The sequence below is a fragment of the Colius striatus genome, chromosome 9, assembly GCF_028858725.1.
Source record: "Colius striatus isolate bColStr4 chromosome 9, bColStr4.1.hap1, whole genome shotgun sequence".
Taxonomy (NCBI): domain Eukaryota; kingdom Metazoa; phylum Chordata; class Aves; order Coliiformes; family Coliidae; genus Colius; species Colius striatus.
The window spans coordinates 13,234,340-13,256,662 of record NC_084767.1 but is presented as its reverse complement, the minus strand read 5'-3'; the positions used below and the strand labels follow the sequence as shown (position 1 = coordinate 13,256,662).

Genomic DNA, 22,323 nt, shown 5'->3' with positions numbered 1-22,323 from the left:
GGCTTGGATGGTATTTGCACTAGATGTGGGCTGCTATTAGGAAAGTCAGTATCCACAGAAGGACAATGAAGCACCGAACTGAAGGCTGAGGCCTCAGAGCTTAAACGAGGAGTTCTACAAATACCCCTCAAACAAGCTCTAGAAGTTAATTTTTCTTGCTTCATGAAGCTCAACGTGGTAAACAAATCTAGGAAAGGTTCCTTTTATCCATTTAAATCAGACTTGCTTATTTTAACTCCGAAAGCCACTTTTCCCTTCCAACAACAGCTTAATACTTCATATATGCTACAAGAACTTCAAATGACCTTCTAAGATGAAAGCTGCACAGTCTCTTCACCTGTAAGGTCTAAACCCCAGTCCTGGACTCCTCCAACAAGCATGCCAACCCAGTAACATCGCTGTTACTGGTTTTAAAGGCCAAGCCACACGTGTGCACAGCAAAAGGAGTGCCTCTACATTTCCCTCCACTCCACACCCGCCCTTCCCTTAACTGACTGTGGCGGGGATGGTTTGAGGATAATGCTGCAACAGCATCACCCATCCATCCTGAGAGTTGTATTTCAGGATCCTCCAAGAGTAGAGGAGACAAGCATCCCAGTATCAAGCCTAGCGGGGAGCAGCTGGGTAGCCCCAGTTCAAATCAGAACACAAGAACTCGTGACTCACCAGCTGTAGTCTTGCTTGCCTTAATGCTCAAATGAACCTTACCCCCAGACAGACTGTAGCTGGTTGACTGGTGAAACCTATGTGCAAATTTGTAATTAAATATAGGAAGTTATGCTAAATTTGGTAAATCCTCTCCTTCCCAAGGAGCTCCATTGCATATTTATGTAATTATACCATAGTATTTCACATCTTTACCTTCTACACCTATCATTAGAAAACAGTTGCTGACATTTATTTTAGGTCATGTGCTCAACTGGGTCAAGCTGCACTGAAGGGAAACTAGAGTTCTGCAAGAATCTTTAGAAATCAGTTTGTTTTGAAGTGTTATTGAAGAGTAAATATTAACCACAACTAGGTAGATTGTTTCTGGCTACCACAGGTCAGACTTTCAAAGTTACTGAGATACTACCAAGATCTTTCCAAGACTTAGATGCCTAATCAGGCTGGGTATGAATAATCGCCCAACTAGCCAGCTCTCCACATACTTAAGCGTCATCTCTACCTTTGGAAACCTGAACCCATTATCCCTTCACGATTTCTCATCAGTGAATAATTCTTGAAGAAAATTTTCCATTTTGTTCCTATTTGTAGAACTCTTACTTCCTCAACTTTGCAAGACTTAGTAAAAAAAAAAAAAAAAACAAAAAATCAACTGCTAAACTAAAACTTCAATTTTTCAGATAAAAAGTTCTTCTGCCCAATATTGTCTACCTGAATTTGCATCAACTTTCTAATTTTCTCTTCCTTATGGTCGAGAAAATGCTATTTACATTATTTCAAATCTAATACAGAAAGCTGTGTAAGCACTGAGTTAGCCTGGGAAGTCACAGATCCATTGCATACACCATTTAAGCAGCATTGTCATGTTACGAAGGTTCACTAAAGTAGCGAGGGCTTTCAGAGACTAAACTGACAATTTTAAACAAGCTACCCAAGTATCTACCCTGAATTCAAAATCCAATTTAAAAATTAAGAGACCATGGATGTGTGGGGAGGAAAAAAAAAACCCCAAAACAAACCCCTTTTTAAAAAAAGAGGAGACCCCAGACAAAATGTTCAAGCACTGAACTGATGGGGAGTGCATGCCATTTGACTATTAATTCTACTCATTGTGGAGGTAGGTTATGCCTGATTTTTAATTATGCTTTATGTAAATATCCCCAGAGGCTTATGCAATAGGTACAGGCTTAAGTAAGGCAATCTGGTGAGGGCAGGCAGCGTGCTCCAGAGAGGGAAGTTGACAGCCGAGTTGTCTCCATAGTCAAGGGGTGGGCAAGCTCCAGTTGCTCCTCATGGCTCCAAACCCCCAATTACAGAGCATGAAAGCCTTGCTAGGCTGATGCACTCGCTGCCAAAAGCCACTTAAGGAGCTGAGCTCCGAGATCCTCTGGTACTCCTGTCTGCACAGCTGGCTTCTCCGACTGGATTTACAGCAGACGAGCAAACCACACAGTCCTGTGAGCATCAGTGCTGCCATACTTACCACCTGCTTCAACCCTCTATTTCTACAGCCCAGTTTTCCACCATGATGGTTTTTGATAGGAACCTGCATGCTCTGTGGCCAGAAGCCCTCAACCACCAAGGCCCCTATGTACTTCACATCTGCACACTACTCATTCCTGCCCTGACAACACACCTTCACCCTGACCTACAGCCCTCACTGGGGTGTGTGTCACTGGAAGAGGATGTTCAACACTCCCACCTCCAGCACCACTTTAAGCACCAGCAAAATTCACAAGGAGTGGTAGTAATGTTCACAATTACACCAAAATCCTACTCTAAACAAGTCACATGCTGTGTCCAAGCCCCGATCAAGACTGGAAGGCAACCAAGCAACTATTTACACCAAGGTCAACAGCCCTTGATCTCTCAGACTGGAACCAGTGGTGAAAGTCAACTCAAATGCTCAGGAGAATCATGGCTTCCTGCCGTTTTACAGAGAAATAGCACAAAGCCTCCTGGCCTCATCCCTCCATGCCCAAAGGCGTGCTTCAGCTTGCAGCTGTTTCTATTTGCATGTGATAATTTTAACTAGTAACTCCAGAAAATATTCCGTACAACTGAAATAAAAATTTCACCTTGCAGACCTGCTACAACTCATTTGTACAGGATCCACTTCAGCCCTCAGTTTCCCACCTAGCAGCCTGACTATCATAAGCAGGCACTGAGCTAGGGAATCAGAAAGCTGTGATTTTCCCCCAGTTCTACAAGACAGAGTACATGCAGTACGCTCACTTCACTGTCTTCACCTGTAAAATGGGGACAGAACTTCTGCTGCAAAGTACTCAAAGATCTGATGCAAGAAAGGCAATATATTTTTTTTTTAAAGTTAAGCTAAAACATTTGCTCCTTTCATTTTCTAGATAAATGTTTCATCACATTCTGCATCCTGTGCTTTCATGACAATATTATTTTCCATGTTCTTTGCCATTTTGACTAATCCAATTATTTTAGCATATTAAACTCAGACTAATACAAGGACACAAAACCCAAGCATCACTGTCGACACACAGCAGAGCCCACAGAGTATTTTACCGTTATTGTTACTGCTTTAAAAGCAGAGAAAAAGAGCACAGATCAAGGCAGCACGGCAAACACTTTATTTATTTTAATTCTCCCTCCTAGTTCTCACTAACTCCACTCACTCGTAATAGCTGAAGGCATACACCCAAATCAGTGACTCATGGCACAAGACCACAGTCCACACAGTCACTGGGTTTTCAAAACAGAGCTGTTCAAGAACTGCGTGTCTCATCCCAGGAGGTTCACTGCCTCCGTTCAAATGAAATCCAACAAAACATGTCACTGGTGACAGGTGTTTTGTTAGTTCTCACAGATACAGGAGAAAAACATATCAGATTCTCTCTTGGTCCTTCTGGCCATACCTCACAGCCTGGTGCAGTGGGGCAGACACCAGGTACATCCTCCCCACTTGTGCTCCTTGCCAGGGTTGCTCTCCATAACCAGAAACACAGGACAGAAGAACTCCCCAGGCCCTTTCAGCTTTGAGAGTAGCCAGACTCTTCTGCACATGTGTGTTCTGGAAATCTCCAAGTGTTTAAACTCCAAGTTTTTGGGATTTTGTCAATTACATCTTTTCAATTAGAAACCTTTTTCCAGGATTTTCAAAGGAGTAATTTTACTTTAACAGTTGTTTGGGAACCTTTATTTTTTTTTACCTCAATGGCAACCTCACAGACACATTATTTCTAATAGGCTCTCTTTCTTAATACTTGCTATTAATCAAAAGTCCATTCAATAGCGCTCTTCGTAAACACCTGAGCTGTTCAGTCCTCACATCTTTTAAATAATGGGGCAGGTTCAAAAGGGATAAGCTTTCAAAGCAGAGCTCTGCTCATCTTGTGAAGAGGTACAAACTCTCTGATACAGCCCATTTCACATCACTTTCCAAGGCTGTTAACTACTGCTTTGTATTTTCAAAGATGCAATAAAATGTGACATAAAAGAATGGAAACTCATAAGCTACCTGCATCCTAGTCCATCTACAGTGAGCCTTCGACGTCCCCAAAACAGGTACCTACTTGAACACATAATCCCCCATCATTACACGCTGAGGATACTAGTCCTGCCAGGAAGGGGCACATGCAAGCGTCTGTCTGCCTGACCATTAGATTTCTAGTTTTGTTGAATGTCTTGCTGTTATCACAAACTTTACCTTGGGTTAGGTGGTCATAAGCAAAGGGCAAGTTTGGGTCTGCATCAGTTTAACTAATTTTTATTCAGATCAGACCTACCAGTTTGAGTTTCAGGAGAGCTGGACCAATGAATATCATCAACAGAAGGCAAAAAAAATTAGACACAGTGGGGAGATATGTGGACAAATCCCAAAGTACCTGCTCCTCACCCTCACAGGAAAAATTGTATGTATCACCTGGGCTACTATTTTCTTCCTCCTGCAGAAGCACAGAGAAGTCCGTGGAGTAGGAATCGCAACAAGGTTGCAAGTGCTGGGCACTTTCTCCTGTTTTCTGCTACCAGCACATACAGGCTACCATGGGGACTGGGGTCTCAGGTTTTTTTTCCTAGAAGAGGCAACTAAGGGAATAAGATTCGACCTTTAGTGTAGGATGAGTAGTGGCAGCAGTGACAGATAAAATCCTCCATGTACCTCCTCTCCCTAGGCTACACAGAGCAGCATTAGATGCAAGTTTACAGGCCCAACGATGCTCCCTTTGGGTTGAGATATGGCTCCAGTCCCTCCCCCACATCCTTCCCTTAAGACTCTCTGCAGGTTAGGAAGATCAAAAGAAGACTATTCCATTACCCTCTTCCATTTTGTTGGGTAAGAAATATTTCTGTTGCATAAAAGTGTGTGTCCATGTCTGTATTTCTACCGGGAACTCGACAGAGTCTGGGAACCCCATATCCTTCCCCCCGAGCTCAGGGAAGCAACGCCGGGGTCCGGAGGCTTCACTTTGTTCTCGGCTGGGTGGAGGACCTCACCACCCCCTCCGAACCTGGTTCAAAGGGGAAGCCACTCCTAGAGGTCAGGAGGCGGCGACAAGGGAGACATCTTTCCCCCCTCCTCTACACGCAGCGGCGAGCAGAGGGCCCGGCCGGCCCAGGAGGCCGCGGCCACAGCGGCCGGCCGCCTTTCCCCAAGGCCTGCCGGGCGGCGCGGCGGAGGCGAGACGGGCCCCCCCCATCCCCCCCCCCCCGGGGTTCGGCAGAAGGCCCTGGGCCGCCCTGGCCCATGAGGGGCCGCCAGTACCCCGCCCCCGGTGGCTCCGGTGCGGCCGCTCACACCCATGGCGGCGTGGGGGAAGCCGGGCGAGGGAAGGGAAGGGAAGGGAAGGGAAGGGAAGGGAAGGGAAGGGAAGGGAAGGGAAGGGGGGTGTGGTGCGACCCGCGACCCCCCGTGCCCGGGCGGGGCGGTGCCGAGGGCCTGGCTGGCGGCGGCGGCGGCCCCGGCGCGGCGAGCAGGAGGGCGGGCGCCAGCCGCGGGCCGGGCCTGTCAGGAAGCAGCAGAGGGGAGGGCCGGGCCCGCCGGCGGGATCGCTCACCTCGGACACCTCGTCCTCGTCGCTGCCGGAGCCGCCGCCGCCCCCGCTCCGCAGCACGGCGGCCGCCAGCTTGAAGTCGAGGGCGGCCTCGCCGGCCGCGGGCGCGCCGGGGCCTCCCGGCCCGCCGGGCCCGGCCTCCCCGAAGAGGCGCACGGCCCGCAAGCCCAGCGGGGAGGGCCCGGCCGCAGCGGGCGGCTCGGCGGCGGGCGACGCGCGGGGAGCGACCGAGTCGATCTCCTCGTCGCCGACGGGGGCGGCGGTGCCGTCTGTGAGCATCGCGCTGATCCGGGGCCGCCGCCGCTCGCAGAGCCCAGCCGTCTCCGTCCCCTCACGGCACCGCAGCAGCGCCACTAACTTCTCACACCCTACCCGGCCGCGGGCGCCGCGCCGCCCACCGGCCGCTCCGCCCGCGCCCATTGGCCGCGCTCGGCTGGCGGCGCCGCGCTATTGGGCGCCGCCGCCGCCACTCCAGGGCGCGTCACGCGCTCCCAGCATGCTGCCCTGAGAGCGCACGCCGAGGCGGTTGGAGCCCGCCGCCCCGCCCCTTTCCACGGGCCCCGCTTCCTGGCCCTCCCGGCCGCCCATTGGCCGCTGGCGGCGTCACTCATGTGCGCGGGCGCGGCTGCGGGCGCCGGTGGGGCGAGCGGCACGTCGGTCAAAGCGGATGGGGCAGGCGCGGGCCGCGATTAGCCGGGAGGCGCGTCGCTCACGACGCGCGGCGCCTGGCGCCGTCCGATTGGCTGCTGCCGCGCCCTGGCTCCCGCCCCCGCCGCCAGCCGCCCCGAAGGTCTCTGTCGGCGGGAGCGGCGGCCACGCGCCCGCCGGTGCCGGGCGGCGATTGGTCCCGGGCGCTGCCCGTCGGGCTGCGGGTCCCGCCCCGCCCTCCCGCGCGAGCGCGGGCCGCCATAGGCTGCGCGCGCCGCGCCCGGCCCGGCCCGGCCCCGCGTGACGGCAGCGCGCGGACACGTGGCCGGGCCGGCACCGGGGGTCGCCGGGCGGGGGCGGGGAGGTCGCCGGGAGGCCGCTGCCGACGCCGCGCTCGCCGGGGCCGCTGGCGCCCGGGCCCAGCCCCGGCCTTCGCCCCGCGGCCCGGCCGCCGGCCTAGTTGACGGAGATGTTGATCTCTGGTCCCTGGCGATGCATCAGCTCCAACTGCGAGGAGAGGGGACACGGGCTGGGGCCGACAGCGCTCCCGGCCCGGCCCCAGCCGCGGCCCCGCTGGGCAGCTCCGCCATGATGACCCCGGGGACAGCCAGGAAAGAGCAGAGCACCCAGGACATCACCCACCTCCTCGCCGGTGCCTTCCTCCTCTGTCAGCTTCCCGGGCAGTTTCCCCTCCGCCTCCTTCCCGGCCGACTCGGGCAGCAGGCTGTCCAGCCAGCTCAGGTCGTGCAGGGAGAAGATGCACTCCAGCCCCTTCCGAATGCCCACCAGCGCCAGCAGCTGCGGCCAGGGCAAAGTGCTGTCAGCCGTGCTCGGGGCAGGGGGCAGGAACGGGCAGTGTGGTGCCCATCACACCCACAGCCCTGTGGACACCAGGGAGGTGGCATGTCACCTCTCCTGGCTTGGTCCACACCTGCAGAGCAGTGACAGCCCCAGCAGCCCCAACCCAGGCGGCGAAGGCTGGTGGCAAAGCCATGCTGTGGCTCTCCGGGACCCCGCCAGCCCTTGGTGACCTGAGCACCCGTGTGCACCTGCTGCCAGGGCCTGTGCCCCTCACCGCCGTGCTCAGGGTGCGTGTGGGCAGCCTGGCACCAGAGCGCTGCTGCTCGATCGAAAGCAATGTCGTACCATCAATGGGAAAATAATAGCGGCCACGGTGGACTTGACAACCCAGAGCAGGGCCAGGCACAGCAGCTGGATGATGGTGAAGAGGTGCACCCGGCGCAGGGGCACGTGGCGGAGGTAGGTGAGGTCAGGCTGGTGCTTGGCTGGCATCAGGAGCAGCTGCACGCGGCCTGTGAGCTGCAGCAAGAGGACGGCACGTGAGTCACACACCGGCCTTCAGGCAGCTCTCACCCAGCTCCCTGTGTGAGCAGCTCTGGCAGGATGGGGATTTGCTATTATTTTTTGCCCTCCTGCTGCCTGCACTGAGAGCTGATACGAAGCAAATCCTGTCATCCCCAAAACAGCCCCCACTAGCACTCCCAGTGCAGACCCTGCTCACCTGGATGCTGTTCAGCGCTGCCACCCCCATGTGGAGAAAGACCCCATACAGCACTGGCATTGGGATGTGCTGCAAGACAGTGGGATGAAGGCTCAGAGGGGTGAGGGGACAGCACGGTGAGGGCTGTCCACGTCTGTCTCATGCTGGGGACCCTCAAGCTGGACGCTGTGCCCCGGGGAGGGGTCTTGGGGCCAGTCCCCTCCCTCGTCCCGCTGCCCACGCTGGGCTCTCTGGGCTGGGAGCGCACAGTGCCACTTAAGTCCCATCTGTCACCCACCATTACCCCCAGTCCTCTGCACAGGGCTGCTCTCCGTCTGTATTGATGCTGGGGTTGCAGGTGCCCACGTGCAGGACCCTACACTTGGCCTTGCAGAACCTCATGAGGTTCACAGCAGCCCAGGTCCACCAAGGTCTCTCTGGATGGCATTGCTTCCCTCAGGCATGTCAACTGCACCACTCAGCTTGGTGTCACCTGCAAGTGTGCTGAGAGTGCCCTTGATCTATGTGACTGAAGATACTAAACAGTGCTGATCCCAGTAGGGACCTTTGAGCAACATCACTTGTTACTGCTTCGCCCTTGGACACTGAGCCACTGACTGTCACTAACTCTTTGACTGTGGCCATCCAGCCAGTTCCTGATCCATCCAACAGTCCATCCATCAATCTCATATCTTTCCAATTTGGAGGTAAGAATGTTGTGGGGGACCGTACAAAAGGCTTTACAAGGCCATCATCAGAGGTGAGGGAAAAGGGGTGTCCTGCCTCCCTCCCAATGGTCCAGATGTGTACAGGGAACACTGTGGGAGCTCTGCCTAATATGTCAGTGGCATCAGACAGAGACAACACCAGCCAGGCTCAGCCTGTAACGTGGCTGTGTGGAGGGCAGTGAGTAGGGGGTTTGGGGGCCGTGGTGACCCCAGTGTGCACAGGGAGGCTGGCCAGCTGTCACGGGGCAGTGTGCTCACACCAAGCCATTTGCCCAGCCCTTCCCCATGCAGCACACAGCTCCCTGCGTGCTGGCCAGGCTGCCCATGAGGGATCGATGCGACAGCGGGGGGCAGGGTTAGGAACCCCTCCAGCCTTGCAGGATACAGCCCCCTGCCCCTGCCTTGGAAAAGACCCATCAGCCAGGCTCCTTACCTTGAGAACAGGTGCCATGAAGACGGAAGCCCCGGTCAGGACAAAGACAGCCAGGCCAGTCAGCCTCTGCTCCCTGTGGGTGACAGTGTGAGTGTCACGGGGTCCCCTGGACACCTGCAGCCCCTGCCCACCCTCCCAGACCCCAGGGTCTCCCCTTTTTTCAGCTTTTGATGGCCACAGGGACCGGTGGCATCTGCAGTGAGACACAAGCAGCTCCAAACCAGACCCGCCAGCCAGGGTGGACACGTCCCTGCCCCCTGCTCTGCGACAGTGGGCAGAGGGTCCCTGGTCATGGGGAACCTGAGTACCTGATGCCCAGGAACTCAGGATGCTCCCCAGGGGCTGAGGTTGCGCTCTCTTTCCTCAGGCTCTCCATGTGTGCCAGGGAGATGACGGTGGCCGAGACGTACCAGGGGAGGCCAGTGGCAGAGGTGGTGACCATCAGGAGGGAGATGCAGAGGAGATCCAGGTGGAAGCCTGCTCCTTTCTGTGCCAGGAGAGGCAGCGGGGCTGTGGCACAGCCATCTCCCTGGCAGCACCAGACGGGCAGCAGGGGGATCTGTTCTCCTTGCCAGACTGTTTGGGTGCTGCTCTCCCCTAACACTCCTCTGGACTGTGGGGTCCAGGACCTGAGTCCTCCCCGTTGGCTGTGTCCCACCTGTCCCTTGTCCCCTGCTCACCTGCAGCTTGTACTCTCTGCGGTTCAAGATGACAGCTGTGATCTGCTGGTCCATGAAAATGAGGATGGTGACAAGGACAGCGGGCACTGCTGACACCAGGCAGACCCACCACGGGTTGGCTCCAAAGGGGAAGACGATCCAGCCCCGTGCTGGGTTTGTGGGCTGTGGAGAGCAGAAGGGTCACAGTGGCTGCCACCTGCCCGTGGGGTCTGCAGTGCAGCCAAGGATTGAGACCAGCCCAGGCTGGAGCCCTACAGGTACCCAGGGATGCTCCAAGTGGGAGAGAGATGCTCCTGGACATTGTGGCCCACCAGCCTCCCCCCAAGGACACCCTGTCTATGGCAGAGCAGGTGGTTGTTCCTGGGCACTGCAAGCCAGGAGCTGGGCACATGCCCCCAGAAATGGGTACAGGAAGGGGTGTGCCAGCCCGGGAGCTGATGATGGCAACCCAAGGAGGCAGTGGTGAGCACAGGCTGCTCTGAGCTGCTGCCAGTCCTGCTCCACACCCAGGGTGGGGAGCCCAAGCCTGGACTTGAGCTTGTGGCTTTCACTCCAGCGTGAGCTGTACCGTGACGTGGTTAGTCTGGGACTGAGACAGGTTTTTTACAGAGCATGGGATCGGCTGCATTTCAACCCCTGCTTGTTTGCCAGGGCACAGCCACATTACTGTAGGGCTGGACCCAGCTGTGTGAAGGGCAGCAGCAGCACAGCCGTGGGGGACATAGACCCGCTCCCTGATAGTGCTGTGACCACTCCACCAGCACCTTCAGCTCGCTGGGGACAAGGAGCTTGGGGGTCTCCAGGCCCAGGATGGTGTCGATGGTGCAGGAGGCAAGGATGGCCACGATGACAGCGAAGTCGCTCACGAGTTTCCGCACCTGCAAATGGAGAGGGCTTGTCCTGGGCTGGCTGGGGCCAGAGGGGCTGCCCCAGGAGCACACTCAGTGTACCCCCAGGGTACACGCTGCCCCCACACCGCCAGAATGGGTGGCTGTGCCACCAGCGTGGCTGGAGGGTGCTCACCCGCGCAGGGAAGTAGCGGCTGCTCCTGAAATGCTTGAGTGCAGTGCAGGAGAAGAAGGTGCCCCCAAAGAGCAGGAAGGAGATGAGGGTGACGTCGGGCACGTACTGGCAGCTGGTACCCAGGAGCTGCCCACCCTGAGCCAGGCACTGGGTCCTGCTCAGCCCAGCTGGGGCAGTGGGAGGCTGGGAGGACAAGGCAAGGGGTGGGGAGAGGTCACGCACAGACACCTCAGGCCACCCCAGACCCTTGCCCACTAGCCCAGGAGCCAGGGCTGTACCTGCCAGGAGTACAAGGGCGAGGGCAGCAGCGTGTCGTTCCCTGCTGAGCTGTGACCTGCAAGGGGACAGGGGTCAGCATCTGGCTGGTTGGCAGTGTCCTGGGGTGCAGACCCCTGCTCCCCACTGGCCTTGCAGTCGCTGGGCCTCACCAGCACTGGACAAGTTGCAGACGCAGCTGTAGGAGGTGATGTTGTCCAGCCGGTACTGCCAGTTGATGGGGAAGGTGTCTGCCAGGTTCAACATCTTCTTCAGGGAGTCGTAGATGAATATCAAGCTGATGAGGGCACAGAAGCCTTCCTCGGTGAAGCGGGTGAAGTACCGCACCAGGTGGCTGGCCTCCGTGGCCACCAACACCACACCGAAAAAGGCCACCCAGAGTCCAATCCAGAGGCGAAACTCCAGGTACTCCAGGCCGTGGTCCCTGGAGAGAAGCATGACCCAAAGCATCAGTAATGACACTTGCCTGGAGTGATGCTGGCCTGTGGCCTGGCTGTGGGACGGTGGCCAGAGGAGCCATCCCTGGCAGGGTACTTACTGGCTGAAGGAGAAGAGGAGGCGCTCAAAGACCAGCATGGGGCCAGTGCTGCTCAGGATGGTCAGCGGCTGCCCAGAGAAGAGGCAGAAGATAGATCCTGTGAAGGCTGTGCCCAGGAAACTCTCCAGCACCCCCTGAAATGCAGGGCAGGGGTGTCAGGTGCCAAGCAGTGGTGGGTAAAGGGGTCCCGGGCCTGTCCCCCACAGCAGCACGGTTGGAAGTGGCTGCCTGTGCCTCCCTGTGTTGCGAGATGCAGGGCCAGTGGTGCCCTGTGCCGGGGCACAGAGGCTGCAGCAGGACACAGCCATGCTCGGGATGCCCCAAGAGAGCTGCAGGCTGGGCCTGGCAGGGTTAGTGTGGGGAGTCCTGTGGCCACTCCAACCTGCATATTGTCAGTGGCGTCACCCAGCATGCCCCCAAAGGTGATGGCGTTGGTGACTGTGGCCAGGTAGATGTAGAGCACGGCCGAGAGGCACTGCGGGTGCAGCGCGTCGCGGAAGTCGCTGCCGTACCAAGGTGCCTTCCGCCGGATGTCCTGCAGCAGCCCCCCGAAAAGCCTGGCGCAGGGGAGGGAGGTCTCAGAGCAGCCCCCCAAGTCAGGCGTCACCCCCTGAGAGAGCTGCAAAGCAGGGGACGGTCTCTTCCCTGGTAGACACCAGCCCACAGTGGTTTGGACGTGGTGGCCCCATGCAGTGGGGAGAGCCAGTGCCCTGCCCCAACTTCAGCCCCCTGCTGCACCTCACATCACCCTTGTCCTCCCCAGCACCCACCTGCCTGTCCTCTCCAGCTCCTCCCCGAGGCGCAGGTGCCCTGAGCCAGCTCTGTCCCCAGCTGCTGCCGTCTCCCCATTGCTGTGAGGCTGCTGATCTGGCGGCTGTGCAGCTGTCCTGTGGCAGAGCAGAGCCAGAGACAACAGCTTCAGGCTGCAGCTCTCCAGGGCCAGTGGTGTCAAAAGGATGCTGTGAGGCAACAGGGACAGGGGTGCAAAGCAGGGCTGTGGGAACCTTGTGTATCCCAATAATGAAGAGGAGAAGAAAAATCAGGAGTGCCCTGCCTCCAGCCTACCTCCTGTGCGGAGATGACAGACAGCTCAGCGGAGGAATTCGGGCACTGGGGTCCCATTTCCCAGGAGGAAGCACAGTCAGCTCATCCAGGAATGCCTCTATCCCTGCAATGAGGTCCTCTCGGTCCTCAGCCCGCCGGGCAACCCTTTGGAAGAGCTGTGGGTAAATGGTGCAGCTTAGTCCCCATGCCTTCATGTTCAGACACTTGGAGCCTTCCTCCCAGCCTGCAGCCATCACGGAGAAAGGAATCCATCAACCTCAGTGCAAAGAGACACCTACACCCACAGTCCCACCCCAAAATGTTTGGTTTCTTATCCTGGGTAAGGGAGGCCACCAGCTCATCCCATTCCCTGCCTCCTCTGCTGCAGCCTGCAGCAGCCTGCAGCAGAGGAGCCCTGGTGTCCTCAGCCCAGGCCCACACCACCCTTGGGTGTTACACCAGGCTCACCTCGTCCGTCAGCAGCGTGGCCATGGCCCTGCCGATGTCCTGGTAGGCTTTGGCTTTGGCTCGGGGACCAAGCAGGATGAAGAGGAACCTGTGGGTGAGACAGTGCAGCTCCTGAGCAGCTGGTGGATGCTTCTTCCAGGGCAGACCATGGTGCTATGGGGTTTCTGGGGATGGCAGCTGGGCAGGCTCAGGGGGCTGCTCCACTCTGAGGGGTGCCCACCCTAAGCAGGGGGGTCAGGGGCAGAAGAAAGACAAGTCTGCTGCCCACTGCGTGGAACCCCCCTGGGACCACCTAGAGTAGGTCACACAGGAACTTGTCCAAGGGGGTTTTGAATGTCTCCAGAGTAGACTCCACAGCCCATCTGGGCAGCCCGTTCCAGTGCTCCCTCATACTGAAGAAATTCTTCCTCGTGTTTCTTTGGAACCTCTTGTGTTCCAGCTCACACCCATTGCCCCTTGTCCTGTCATTGGCCATCACTGAGAACAGCCTGGCTCCATCCTCCTGACACCCACCCTTTATGCACTTGTAAACATTCATGGGGTTACCCCTCAGGCTCCTCTTCTCCAGGCTGAAGAGCCTTTCATTGTAAAGGAGATGCTCCACTCCCTTCATCATCTTGGTAGCCCTCTCCGGAGCATAAAAGGAGACATCCTCTGCTGGGGCTGTCTGTGAAGCCAAGGTCTGTCTGGGGCTGTCAGTGGTGTCATGCTCACAGCCCTGTTGCCCACAGCCAGGAGGCAGGAGCATTGGCATTGGGAAGGGGCTTGCCATGGGCAGCAGGCTGGGCAGGGCTGTGAGGACACCCGAGGAGACTCCAAAGAGGGCTCAGAGTTCTTGAAGAAATATGGCCAAAATCCCACACCTCAGAGGGTGCTGCAAAATCATATCTCCAGAGGGACAGCCCCTCCAAGTAATTAACCAAGCCCCCCACTCCTTTCCAAAACTGGCAAAAACAGCGACAGTCCTGGTGCCCTGAGGCTGCAGAGCGATGCCAGCGAACATATCCTGAGGAAACCTCCAGAGGGGGGGGTAAGGAAAGTCCACCCACAGCACAAGTGGGGCTGAAGGTGGCCTGACAGAAGCTGCTGTAGCCTTGACGTGGGGCTATCAGTGCTGGAGCCTCCCAGAACCTGCATGAGGAGTCGGGAGGTGATAGTGGCCACCTGGGATCACATTCATCCAGGCAAGCCCACCAAGACAACTGGAAACATCCTAGAGATGGACCTGGGAGGGAGATATCCCCAAGGTGGTGCCTGCAGCCACAGGACAGCCTAGGATGGCCAGCAAAGGGAACGGTACCAAAGGCAGAGGGACAGGCAGGGACAAGCTCTCCTTCCCCTCCTGTTTGGGGGAGGAAAATACAGGGCAGGGGTTTGTCGTGAGCTACTCGAGACCTGCGGGAGGTCTCTGGGGACCTGCCACTCACATCCCACAAAGGCGAGAGCAGGAGGTGGGTGGATGTCCTCCTTCGCTCAGCTCCTGGAGGATGGGTGCTCTGGGCAGAGTGACCAGGAGGTGGCAATGTCCCTCCTGATCCCCGCCTGCCTCCTCCATACGCTCTCTAAGGAAGTCCCCAGCTCAAGGGCCACACTGACCGTTTCCCCCTAAGGCTTCAGATGCTGCATTCCTCAAGCACAGACAAATACCTCCCACCATGCTGCCTTCCCCCTATGCCCCCAGTGCCACAGGGCCACCCGACCGCCGGCAGCGGGGGGACAAGAGGCTTCTGAACCTGTGTCCCTTCCTGGCCGCGAGTACCCACACTCCCAGGACACGAGTGAGGAGCATCCAGAGCCAAGGAGGAGAGTGAATACAGAGCCCCGGTGAGGATAACAGGGAATGTCCCCTCTAGGCTGTCCAACAGATGCTCTGCTAGCGGCCCATCCTGGGATGCTCCTCAGCTGCTGGGACAAGCAGGAGGGGAAGCAGTAAGCTCGAGTTCTGGGGCTGCACAGGAGGTTGGGTGCTGTACCCTTTGCATTAGCCTGATCCTGTGTGGGAGGCAGCAGGGAAATAACCGTGAAAACAGGGCCATCCATCATGTTCCACTCACTTGCTGGGGAGAGCAACTTCGGCCAGAGAGCCCAGGGCCACCGCTTGCCGGAGGCGGATGAAGGCAGCAAAAGGCTTCTCCAGAAACTCCACTTCACCGACGGCAATGTGGGCAGCCTCAGTCCCTGAAGGCACCTTCTTCTTGAATCGGTTTCTCAGCTGCAAGGGAAAGGTTGCAGTGGCTGGGTGCCTGGGAGCCAGACCCCGCGCTCAGCCCAGCACTGTCCCGCCTCACCTGCTCCTGCAGTGGTGTTTCAGAGAGCTGGGCTCTGGGCTCAGGGCTGCGCGTGGCCTGTCCTGCAAAGCAAGGGCAGCGATGCACATGGGCAAGCCCAGCGCCAGCATGGAGATCACCCAGGCTGGGGGCTGCAGAGGGGTGCTGGGGGGATTTGGCTCAGGGCCAGGCCCTGTCCCTACCTCTGCAGGGAGCGCGGCACAGCTCGGTAAGCAGCCGCAGAGGGGTCTTGGTGGGCTGGTGCTGCGGCTGGCAGAGCAGGAGGGCTGCCAGGCGCTCCCCCAGCTCGGGCTGCAGCTCTGCGTCCCCGGTCTGCTCAGAAAGCACCTTCTCTACAAGAGGGATGGGGACAGACCTGAGTCCCTTCTTGTTTGCTGCCCAGCAAGGGGCTGCCCAGGGAAAAGCACCCTGTGCCAGAGTAGTAAGCAGCATAGGGATTTCCTTGAGGCCTGGTGTATCCCTGGTGACCAGCCCATCCCAGGAAGGACCTTTGCATTCCCACATACCGATTATTTCCTTGAAAGTGGAGGCATCCAGATCCAGGAGCATTGTCCCTTTCTGCAGGCATGTCCTCAGCTGGAAGAGGCTGTGCAGGGGGAGGGCTGGGACATGGGGCGTACTCCAGCGCTCCCCCCCTTCCTCCACCTTCTCCTCGAATTTTATCCACCTGTCCAAGGAGATGTCTGGGGTAAGAGTAGTCCTGTGCCCTGTGCCAGGCAGTGGGAGCTGTAGGGTCCACCTTCTGGGCTCAACAAGGGGCTGGCACAGGCAGTGGTTTGTAGAGCCCAGAGGAGACTGCAGTGGACTCATGGAGCAGGAGCAGGTGGGCAGCCTCAGCAGCCACATCCCCATTCCTGCTCACCCACACCTCGCTCTGATCTTCTGATCAGGGGGATCTCACCAGCCATGGGGTCACAAAAGGGTTTGGAAGGGATTTTCACAGACCATCCTGTCCACCTCCCTGCCAGGGGCAGGGACACCTTCACTAGCCCAAGTTGCCCAAAGGCCTGTCCAACCTGATCTCAAACTCTACCAATGATGGGGCAGCCACAGCTCCTCTGGGAAGCCTGTTCCAGTGTCTCACCATCCTCATGGTGAAACATTTCTGTCCTTTGTCCAACATAAATCTACCCTCTTGCAAGTTAAAGCCATTGGTCCTTGTCCTGTCACCACAGCTCCTGGTAAAAAAGTTAGAGTCCTCTGCACAGGGCTGCTCCCAGCCCACCCATCTGTGGGGCTGTGTGGGAGCTGAGGCTGCCTTGCCATTAGCAGTGCTTGCTGCAGTTAAAACAGAAATGTCCTGTGCTGTTGGCATGCTCATGCAGTGACAAATACTTCCATGACAGGTGGAGACAGAGCTTCCCTTTGTCCCCACAGGTGAGCTGCACAGGGCAGCCATGTCCCAGCAGAGAGTCAGAGGACTGGGTGCTGGGAAGACAACCACAGCCCAAGGGCTTTGCCCTCCCCCAGGCCCTCTGACCCCTAGAGCAGACCCAGTGCTGCCCCCAGACCTGTGTGGCCCATGTCCCTGTGTCCCCGCTGAGCTGTGGAGCTGCCATGTGTGGCATGGGGACATCCCAGCCGTGCTCCTGCCCCACACCAGTTGGTCCCAGCTCCAGCTCATTGGGCCTCATTATCCCCAGCCAAGCCCACCCTGCCCTACCTCTCTGTTTGGCTCCTGAGGCATGATGGGCAGCCAGATCTGGGAAGCATCAGAGCTCTGCCCCAGCCCCACTGCAGCTGCTGGAGCCTTGGAGAGGCAGCAAAGGCAGGAGAAGAAGCAAGGGCATTGTGCCTGGTCACCACCTGTGCCCTGCCCAACACGCTGCCCACTCCTGCAAAACCAGTCCCCTGAGACAGCAGAATCTGTGGGCAGCAGTGGAGGCAGAGGGCAGCGAGTAGCCCCCTGTTTTGGCACTGTGGTTGAGGAACAACCAGCCTTGGGAGATACTGTGGGCTCCATCACAGCTGGGCTTTTGAAACCTGGGCTTCCCCAGTCAGCTTGGCCACGCTGGCATGCCTACCTGGCTGTCTCTGCTTACCTGGCTGTCTCTCTCCACACTGGCCCTGCTGGGGTGCTGAGGAGCTGGTTGAGCTGAACAAAGAGCAGTGGACAGGTGCCTCCTCCCCAGTCTTCCTGCTGCAGGACAGCAACAGCTCGCTTGGCTGCTGGAGCCACACTGGAGGGGAAGATGTTGCAGCCAAAAGCTTGGGAGTGAGCTTCAGGGTTGCTCCCCTCTGGTCTGGGCTGTGAGTTGGTGTCTGTCACCTGGAGAGCTGTGCCGGACACCCTGGGCATGTGGGCTTGCATGGCCAGCAGTACTGGCAGCCCCAGGCATGGGCTTCCCTCCAGAGCTGCTGGTACTCACAGGATCCCACACATCCCTCACCTTATAAAAGCTGGGAACCAGTTTAAACTGGACACAAACCAATACACAGGGGCTGAGCCCAAAACAACCATCTCAAAACATGGTGGCCAGTCCCGTGGGTCCCAGCATGGCCTGATTCTGCCACCCCAGCTGCCCACCAGGGCCAGAGGCTGTGGGAGCTGCTGCCTCCTTCTAGTGACCAGCATGGCCAAAGCTGCGCTGGTGCTCTTGGGGCAGCAGTGTGTCCCTGAGCCCTACTGCACCCCAAGAGGCTTTGGCGAGAGGATGGCAGGCTAATGCCGGCCAGCCAATGTCCGCACCAGGGTGTCAGTGCCCACGGCAAGAGGGAGGGCACGGCTCCCCGGCAGCACTTCCCAGGAAAGGGGATGTGGGGACGTGCACTGAGGAAGGACGTGTCACGGCTGAGGAAACCCAGAGTGGAGCAAGAGGGGACTGCCAGTGTGGGGATCATGACAAGGGCCGAGAGTGCGTCAGGGCTGCGGCCACCCTGACGTGCTGGGGGCTCTGTGCGCACTGCCGTGGGACACGCAGGTTGCAGTGTGTACGGGAAGAGGGATGGAGGCCGAGCACAGGGGGACAGCACGGCCAGGGCGGTGCTGCCAGCAGAGAGCTGCACCCTGGGCTCACCCTGCCTACGGTGTGCCCGCTGTGCAGGCACCCACCGACTCTGCTCCCTCGGCTGCCGGCAAACAAACAGCCGGGCTGTGTGCAGTGCAAACACAGCAGCGGGAACACAAACAGGCGGCCGGCACGGGCGGGTTGCGCTGGAACCCACCGGCCCCAGTCAGGAATCAGCCTGGCGCGGGGCCAGGCACCGCCACAGATGAAGTCACGTTTAGGGGGATGTGGGAGGGTGCATGCCGGTCCCTAAGGGGCTGGTACCTGCCTGAGATACCAGTTGAGATGTGGGCACGTGCCAGATGGCGGAGAGTGGGGTCTCACATGGTGTGTGAATGGCATGGTTGCAGGGGGTCACACGGCGTGGTGGGGGCCAGACAGTGAGGCTGGGGTCAGACAGTGCTGGGGGTCATGCCTCGGGGGGAAGGTCTATCTGGCTATACCTGCCATCCCTCAGCTTCAGGGCTGCCGTGGATCCCCCCATCCCAGTGCCCCTGCCCTGGGGACTTGGGGGTGGAACTAGTGGTCTGCCCTTCGCCCCTACCCTGTGCCCCATCCTCCTGGCCCCAAAACACCATCAAAGTGCTTCCGAAGGCCACTGTCTTGGGAGACCCATGCTGCCTACAGGGCTGGATCCTGGAACCCACCTCTCCCTTGGTCTTCACTCCCCAGCCGTGCTCCCTGTGCCCTCTGCCACAGTGACCATGCCTGCCAGACTGTTTGCTCTGCGATACCGGCACATGCCTGAGGTGGATGCTGCGGTGCAGATGAGTGTCCTCATCTGGGTTGTGGACCACGAGGAGACCCTCAGCAGCAAAATCCACAGATGAGGAGAGCTGGGAAAGCCTCAGGGCACCTACACCTTCCTGGGAGTCTGCCTCCCCTGGTGTGGGGCTGCCCCAGCATGGCACAGCACTTGGCTGGCAGCGGGGCTTTGGGGGGCTGAGGGCAGCAGACAGGGATGGCTACAGAGGCTGTGGCAGGCAGAAGGCAACAGGCAGCAGGAGGCAGGCAGGAACGGCTGTGCCTGCTGCCCATCATCTGTGCCAACAGCCTCCCTGGCAGCTGACAGAGCCAGTGCTTCCCTCTGCCGTGGTGCCAGGTCAGCTGGCAAATGTTGCCCATGCAAGCCCGGCTTCAGGGACATGGCAGGAACCAGCAGGGGAAAATCCCATCCCCACGCGAGGAGCAGCATGCAGGGCTCCCCAGGGATGCAGCCCCTCAAGCCAGTCACCCCTGACCCGCCTTGCTCTGCTGCTTAAGTCTTTGGGCTGCTGATTGCCAGAGGAGGCGGAAGGAAAAGCATCCAGCAAACAATTGCAATAGTCAAGTCTGAGTAAGAGAAGGGCGTGAGCCAGAGAATTGCCAAACCCGGCAGTATTCCTTGGAGACGCCAACAACAATGGCAGGAATCACACCTTGCTGAACCCAAACCAGCAGCAGGGCTGGGGACTTGGGACCTTGGGGAACCAGCAAGGTGCTGTGGCCACCCCAAATGGGAGCTAGGACAAGGATCTGTGCTCACCCAGCACTGACATTGGCAGCATTTTCTGGGTCATCTCCTGGGCTGGGAGCAGACATGAGCATAGTGAAGGGGACAGAGCAGCACTGGCAGCCCCGGGACAGAATGGCAACAGGCTGGGACAGGACAAGCACAGCAGCCAAGGAAGGGATTGTGAGATGAAGCTCTAACAGAACTGGTCAGGCTCTCCATCAAGGCACAAAGGTAGTCTCATGGACAAGAGAGTCTCTGCCACCAGGTCAGGCTGCCACTGCCACCCCCCTCCTATTGACAGTGCAGCATGGTACTCAGCTGGAACTCCGTCTCCTGTCAGGGTGACACCAAGGCCAGGAGGAGGTTCTAGATCTGAACCCCGAGGTTCAGCCTCTTGCCTGATGCTCCTCTCTCAGGTGCATTTTGCTCCTCCCAAAGCCTTCCCAGTCACCTTTGCCCTAGTCCCACCAGCGCCGGGGGCACTGCGGCAGCGTGCCACCGGGCCACCGTCATCCTAACTGAGAAGTTTCCCTCCAGTGAAGTTTCCGCTCCGCTTTCCCTCAGCCGCCTCCTTTACTCCTCGCTCTCAGCGCAGCGCTCGGGGGATCTCCGGCCCCCGGCGTTTCCCAGGCCCGGAGGCGGGGGGCTGGTACGGACGCAGCGGTGGCTCAGGACCCCCCCAATGCCGGAGCGAGTGGCCGCCCCCAGTGCGGAAAGACCCCCCTCGGGCGGCGGGGGAAGCCCTTCCCGGGGGCGGGCGGCCGGACTGCCCCGCCTTGCCCCGCCCCGCCCCGCCACCCGCAGCCTTCTACCCGCCGCGGGGCCGCGCTGCTGGAGAGCGGCTGCCGGAGCGGGGCCGAGCGGAGCGGAGCCGGGACGGGACGGGACGGGACGGGACGGGACGTGTGTGCCCGCAGGCTATGGACGGGCGGGCGGTGCTGATCCACGCACTGCTGGCGGCGGGTACGGATACGCGTGGGGAGGAGAGGGGAAGCGCGGCCCCAACGTCGGGCACGCGGGACAAGGGGTGCCGGCCCTGGGCATTGGCAGCGCGGCCACGGCCCCGGGTGGAGGGTGCTGGGCACGGGCACGCGGGAAAATCTGTCCCGGGCAGGGTCAGCGCCCCGCGCCTGACCGTGCCCTCTCCCCGCAGTGTGCTCGGCGGCGGCGGCGGCGGCCGGGCCGGGCCCGGCCGAGCTGCACAACGAGGTGCTGCACAAGGCTGGCAGCGGGGCGCCGGTCCCGGCCACGGCCCCGCTGCTCGGCGGCAGCCCGGAGAAGGAGGGCGGCGGAGTGGCCTCGGGGGACGACCTCAGCGAGCTGCCGAGAGGTACGGGCGAGCGGGGGGCCGGGGCAGCGGGTCCCAGAGCGGGTCCTGGGGCGGCGGGAAGGGCGGCGGGGAGGGCGGCGGGCCGAGTGCGGGGCGGCTGAAGCAGAGCCGGGGGCGCGGAGGGGCCGGGCTGGGTTCGGCTCGACTCAGCCCCGCGCCTGCTCCGGCAGCGATGCCGGCTCCGCTTCCGAGAGAGCTGCCGAGGAGGCCTCGGTCCCTGGGGACCGAGCACCCGCGGCAGCAGCCCCAAGGGGGGCCAGCCTGTGGGGCACCGGCGCGGAGCAGCTGGGCTCTGCCAGTTCCTTGCCTTGTGCCGGGGACTGGCTCTGTCCCTCTAGCCCCTGGCACGGTCATCCCGAGGATTCTGGGGCGCCTCCAGCTCCTTGGCCCGAGGGAAGGCAGAGCCCTTCGGAGGGGCACGGCGGCCCCGGGCCGCAGGTGCCAAGCCCCGGCCGGTGGGCCCGCGCTGCCCGCCGGCCGGTGGCCGCTGGCGAGGGGATGGCTGTGACTCACCCGCCGCCTACACACGGCTGCTCCTCATACCTCGGCAGGGTTAGTCAGCCGGCAGTCCCCTCTACGGGGGCGTTGGGGACACTGTCGCTCTGTCAGGCTCGCTGGGCATTCATGCTTGGCTCCTGTGCCCCGTCTCGGGGGCAGAGTGTGTCCTGGGGCCGCTCGTGGGGGTGAGGACCATCGTGGGCTGGGAAGCGTGACCTGTACCTGTTCGTTGTGCACGTGCCATGCTGAGATCTGGCATCAGGAGGAGCGTGCTCTGCCCCACACAGTTTGTCATCCCTCTTTCCCATGTGTTTCTTTGCTTTCTGGTGTGCCGTCAGTCTGTGAGGAAAAAGCTCCTTCACAGCCGGGCTGATTCCCTCACGACATTGTGACAGAGGGGACCCAGCCTCGGGAAGCACCATTCCCCCTCCTGCTGGGACTGAGAGCTCCAGCCCGCTGCTCCCTGCCCTCCCCTGAGCAGCAGCCCTGCCCTACTGAAAGTGGGAGAATATTTGATTACTGAGGCTGGAGTCTCTTGAAGAGCTTTCTTGAGGCTGTGCTTGAGCTGAGCTACAGTTGGAAAAATCTACCTTTTGTGCTGAAGGCACCTTCCTCTGTGCCACAGCGCCCAGGGTGGCTGAGTAGAGAGAGAGTGGCAGCATCCCCCTGCCCACCTTG

General features: G+C 59.2%; 2 protein-coding genes across 12 annotated transcripts in view; both read right to left on the bottom strand.

Moving 5' to 3' along the window:
- Positions 1–6,068, bottom strand: part of ANKHD1 (ankyrin repeat and KH domain containing 1) — a 110,366-nt gene extending 104,298 nt beyond the window's left edge. For all 11 annotated transcript variants that reach the window (XR_009819321.1, XM_062003031.1, XM_062003032.1 and 8 more), the window contains exon 1: positions 5,691–6,068. Coding sequence is in view for 10 of the 11 variants with exons in the window: in XM_062003031.1 (XP_061859015.1) it covers positions 5,691–5,966 (276 nt within the window). In the remaining variant the exon portion in view is untranslated. The remainder of the gene's footprint in view (positions 1–5,690) is intronic.
- Positions 6,069–6,791: 723 nt separating this feature from the next.
- On the bottom strand, positions 6,792–21,889 carry SLC4A9 (solute carrier family 4 member 9). Its single transcript, XM_062002789.1, has 22 exons — positions 21,868–21,889; positions 20,593–21,408; positions 17,357–17,591; positions 15,821–15,981; positions 15,481–15,646; positions 15,315–15,360; positions 15,081–15,238; positions 13,027–13,114; positions 12,580–12,734; positions 12,285–12,473; positions 11,897–12,071; positions 11,515–11,648; positions 11,129–11,400; positions 10,979–11,034; positions 10,701–10,883; positions 10,442–10,555; positions 9,678–9,839; positions 9,306–9,484; positions 8,998–9,070; positions 7,858–7,926; positions 7,482–7,655; positions 6,792–7,133 (listed from the first exon to the last, which is right to left on the bottom strand). The coding sequence occupies exons 1-22, from the start codon at positions 21,887–21,889 to the stop codon at positions 6,792–6,794; spliced, it is 3,969 nt and encodes a 1,322-aa protein (XP_061858773.1).
- Positions 21,890–22,323: the final 434 nt, after the last annotated feature.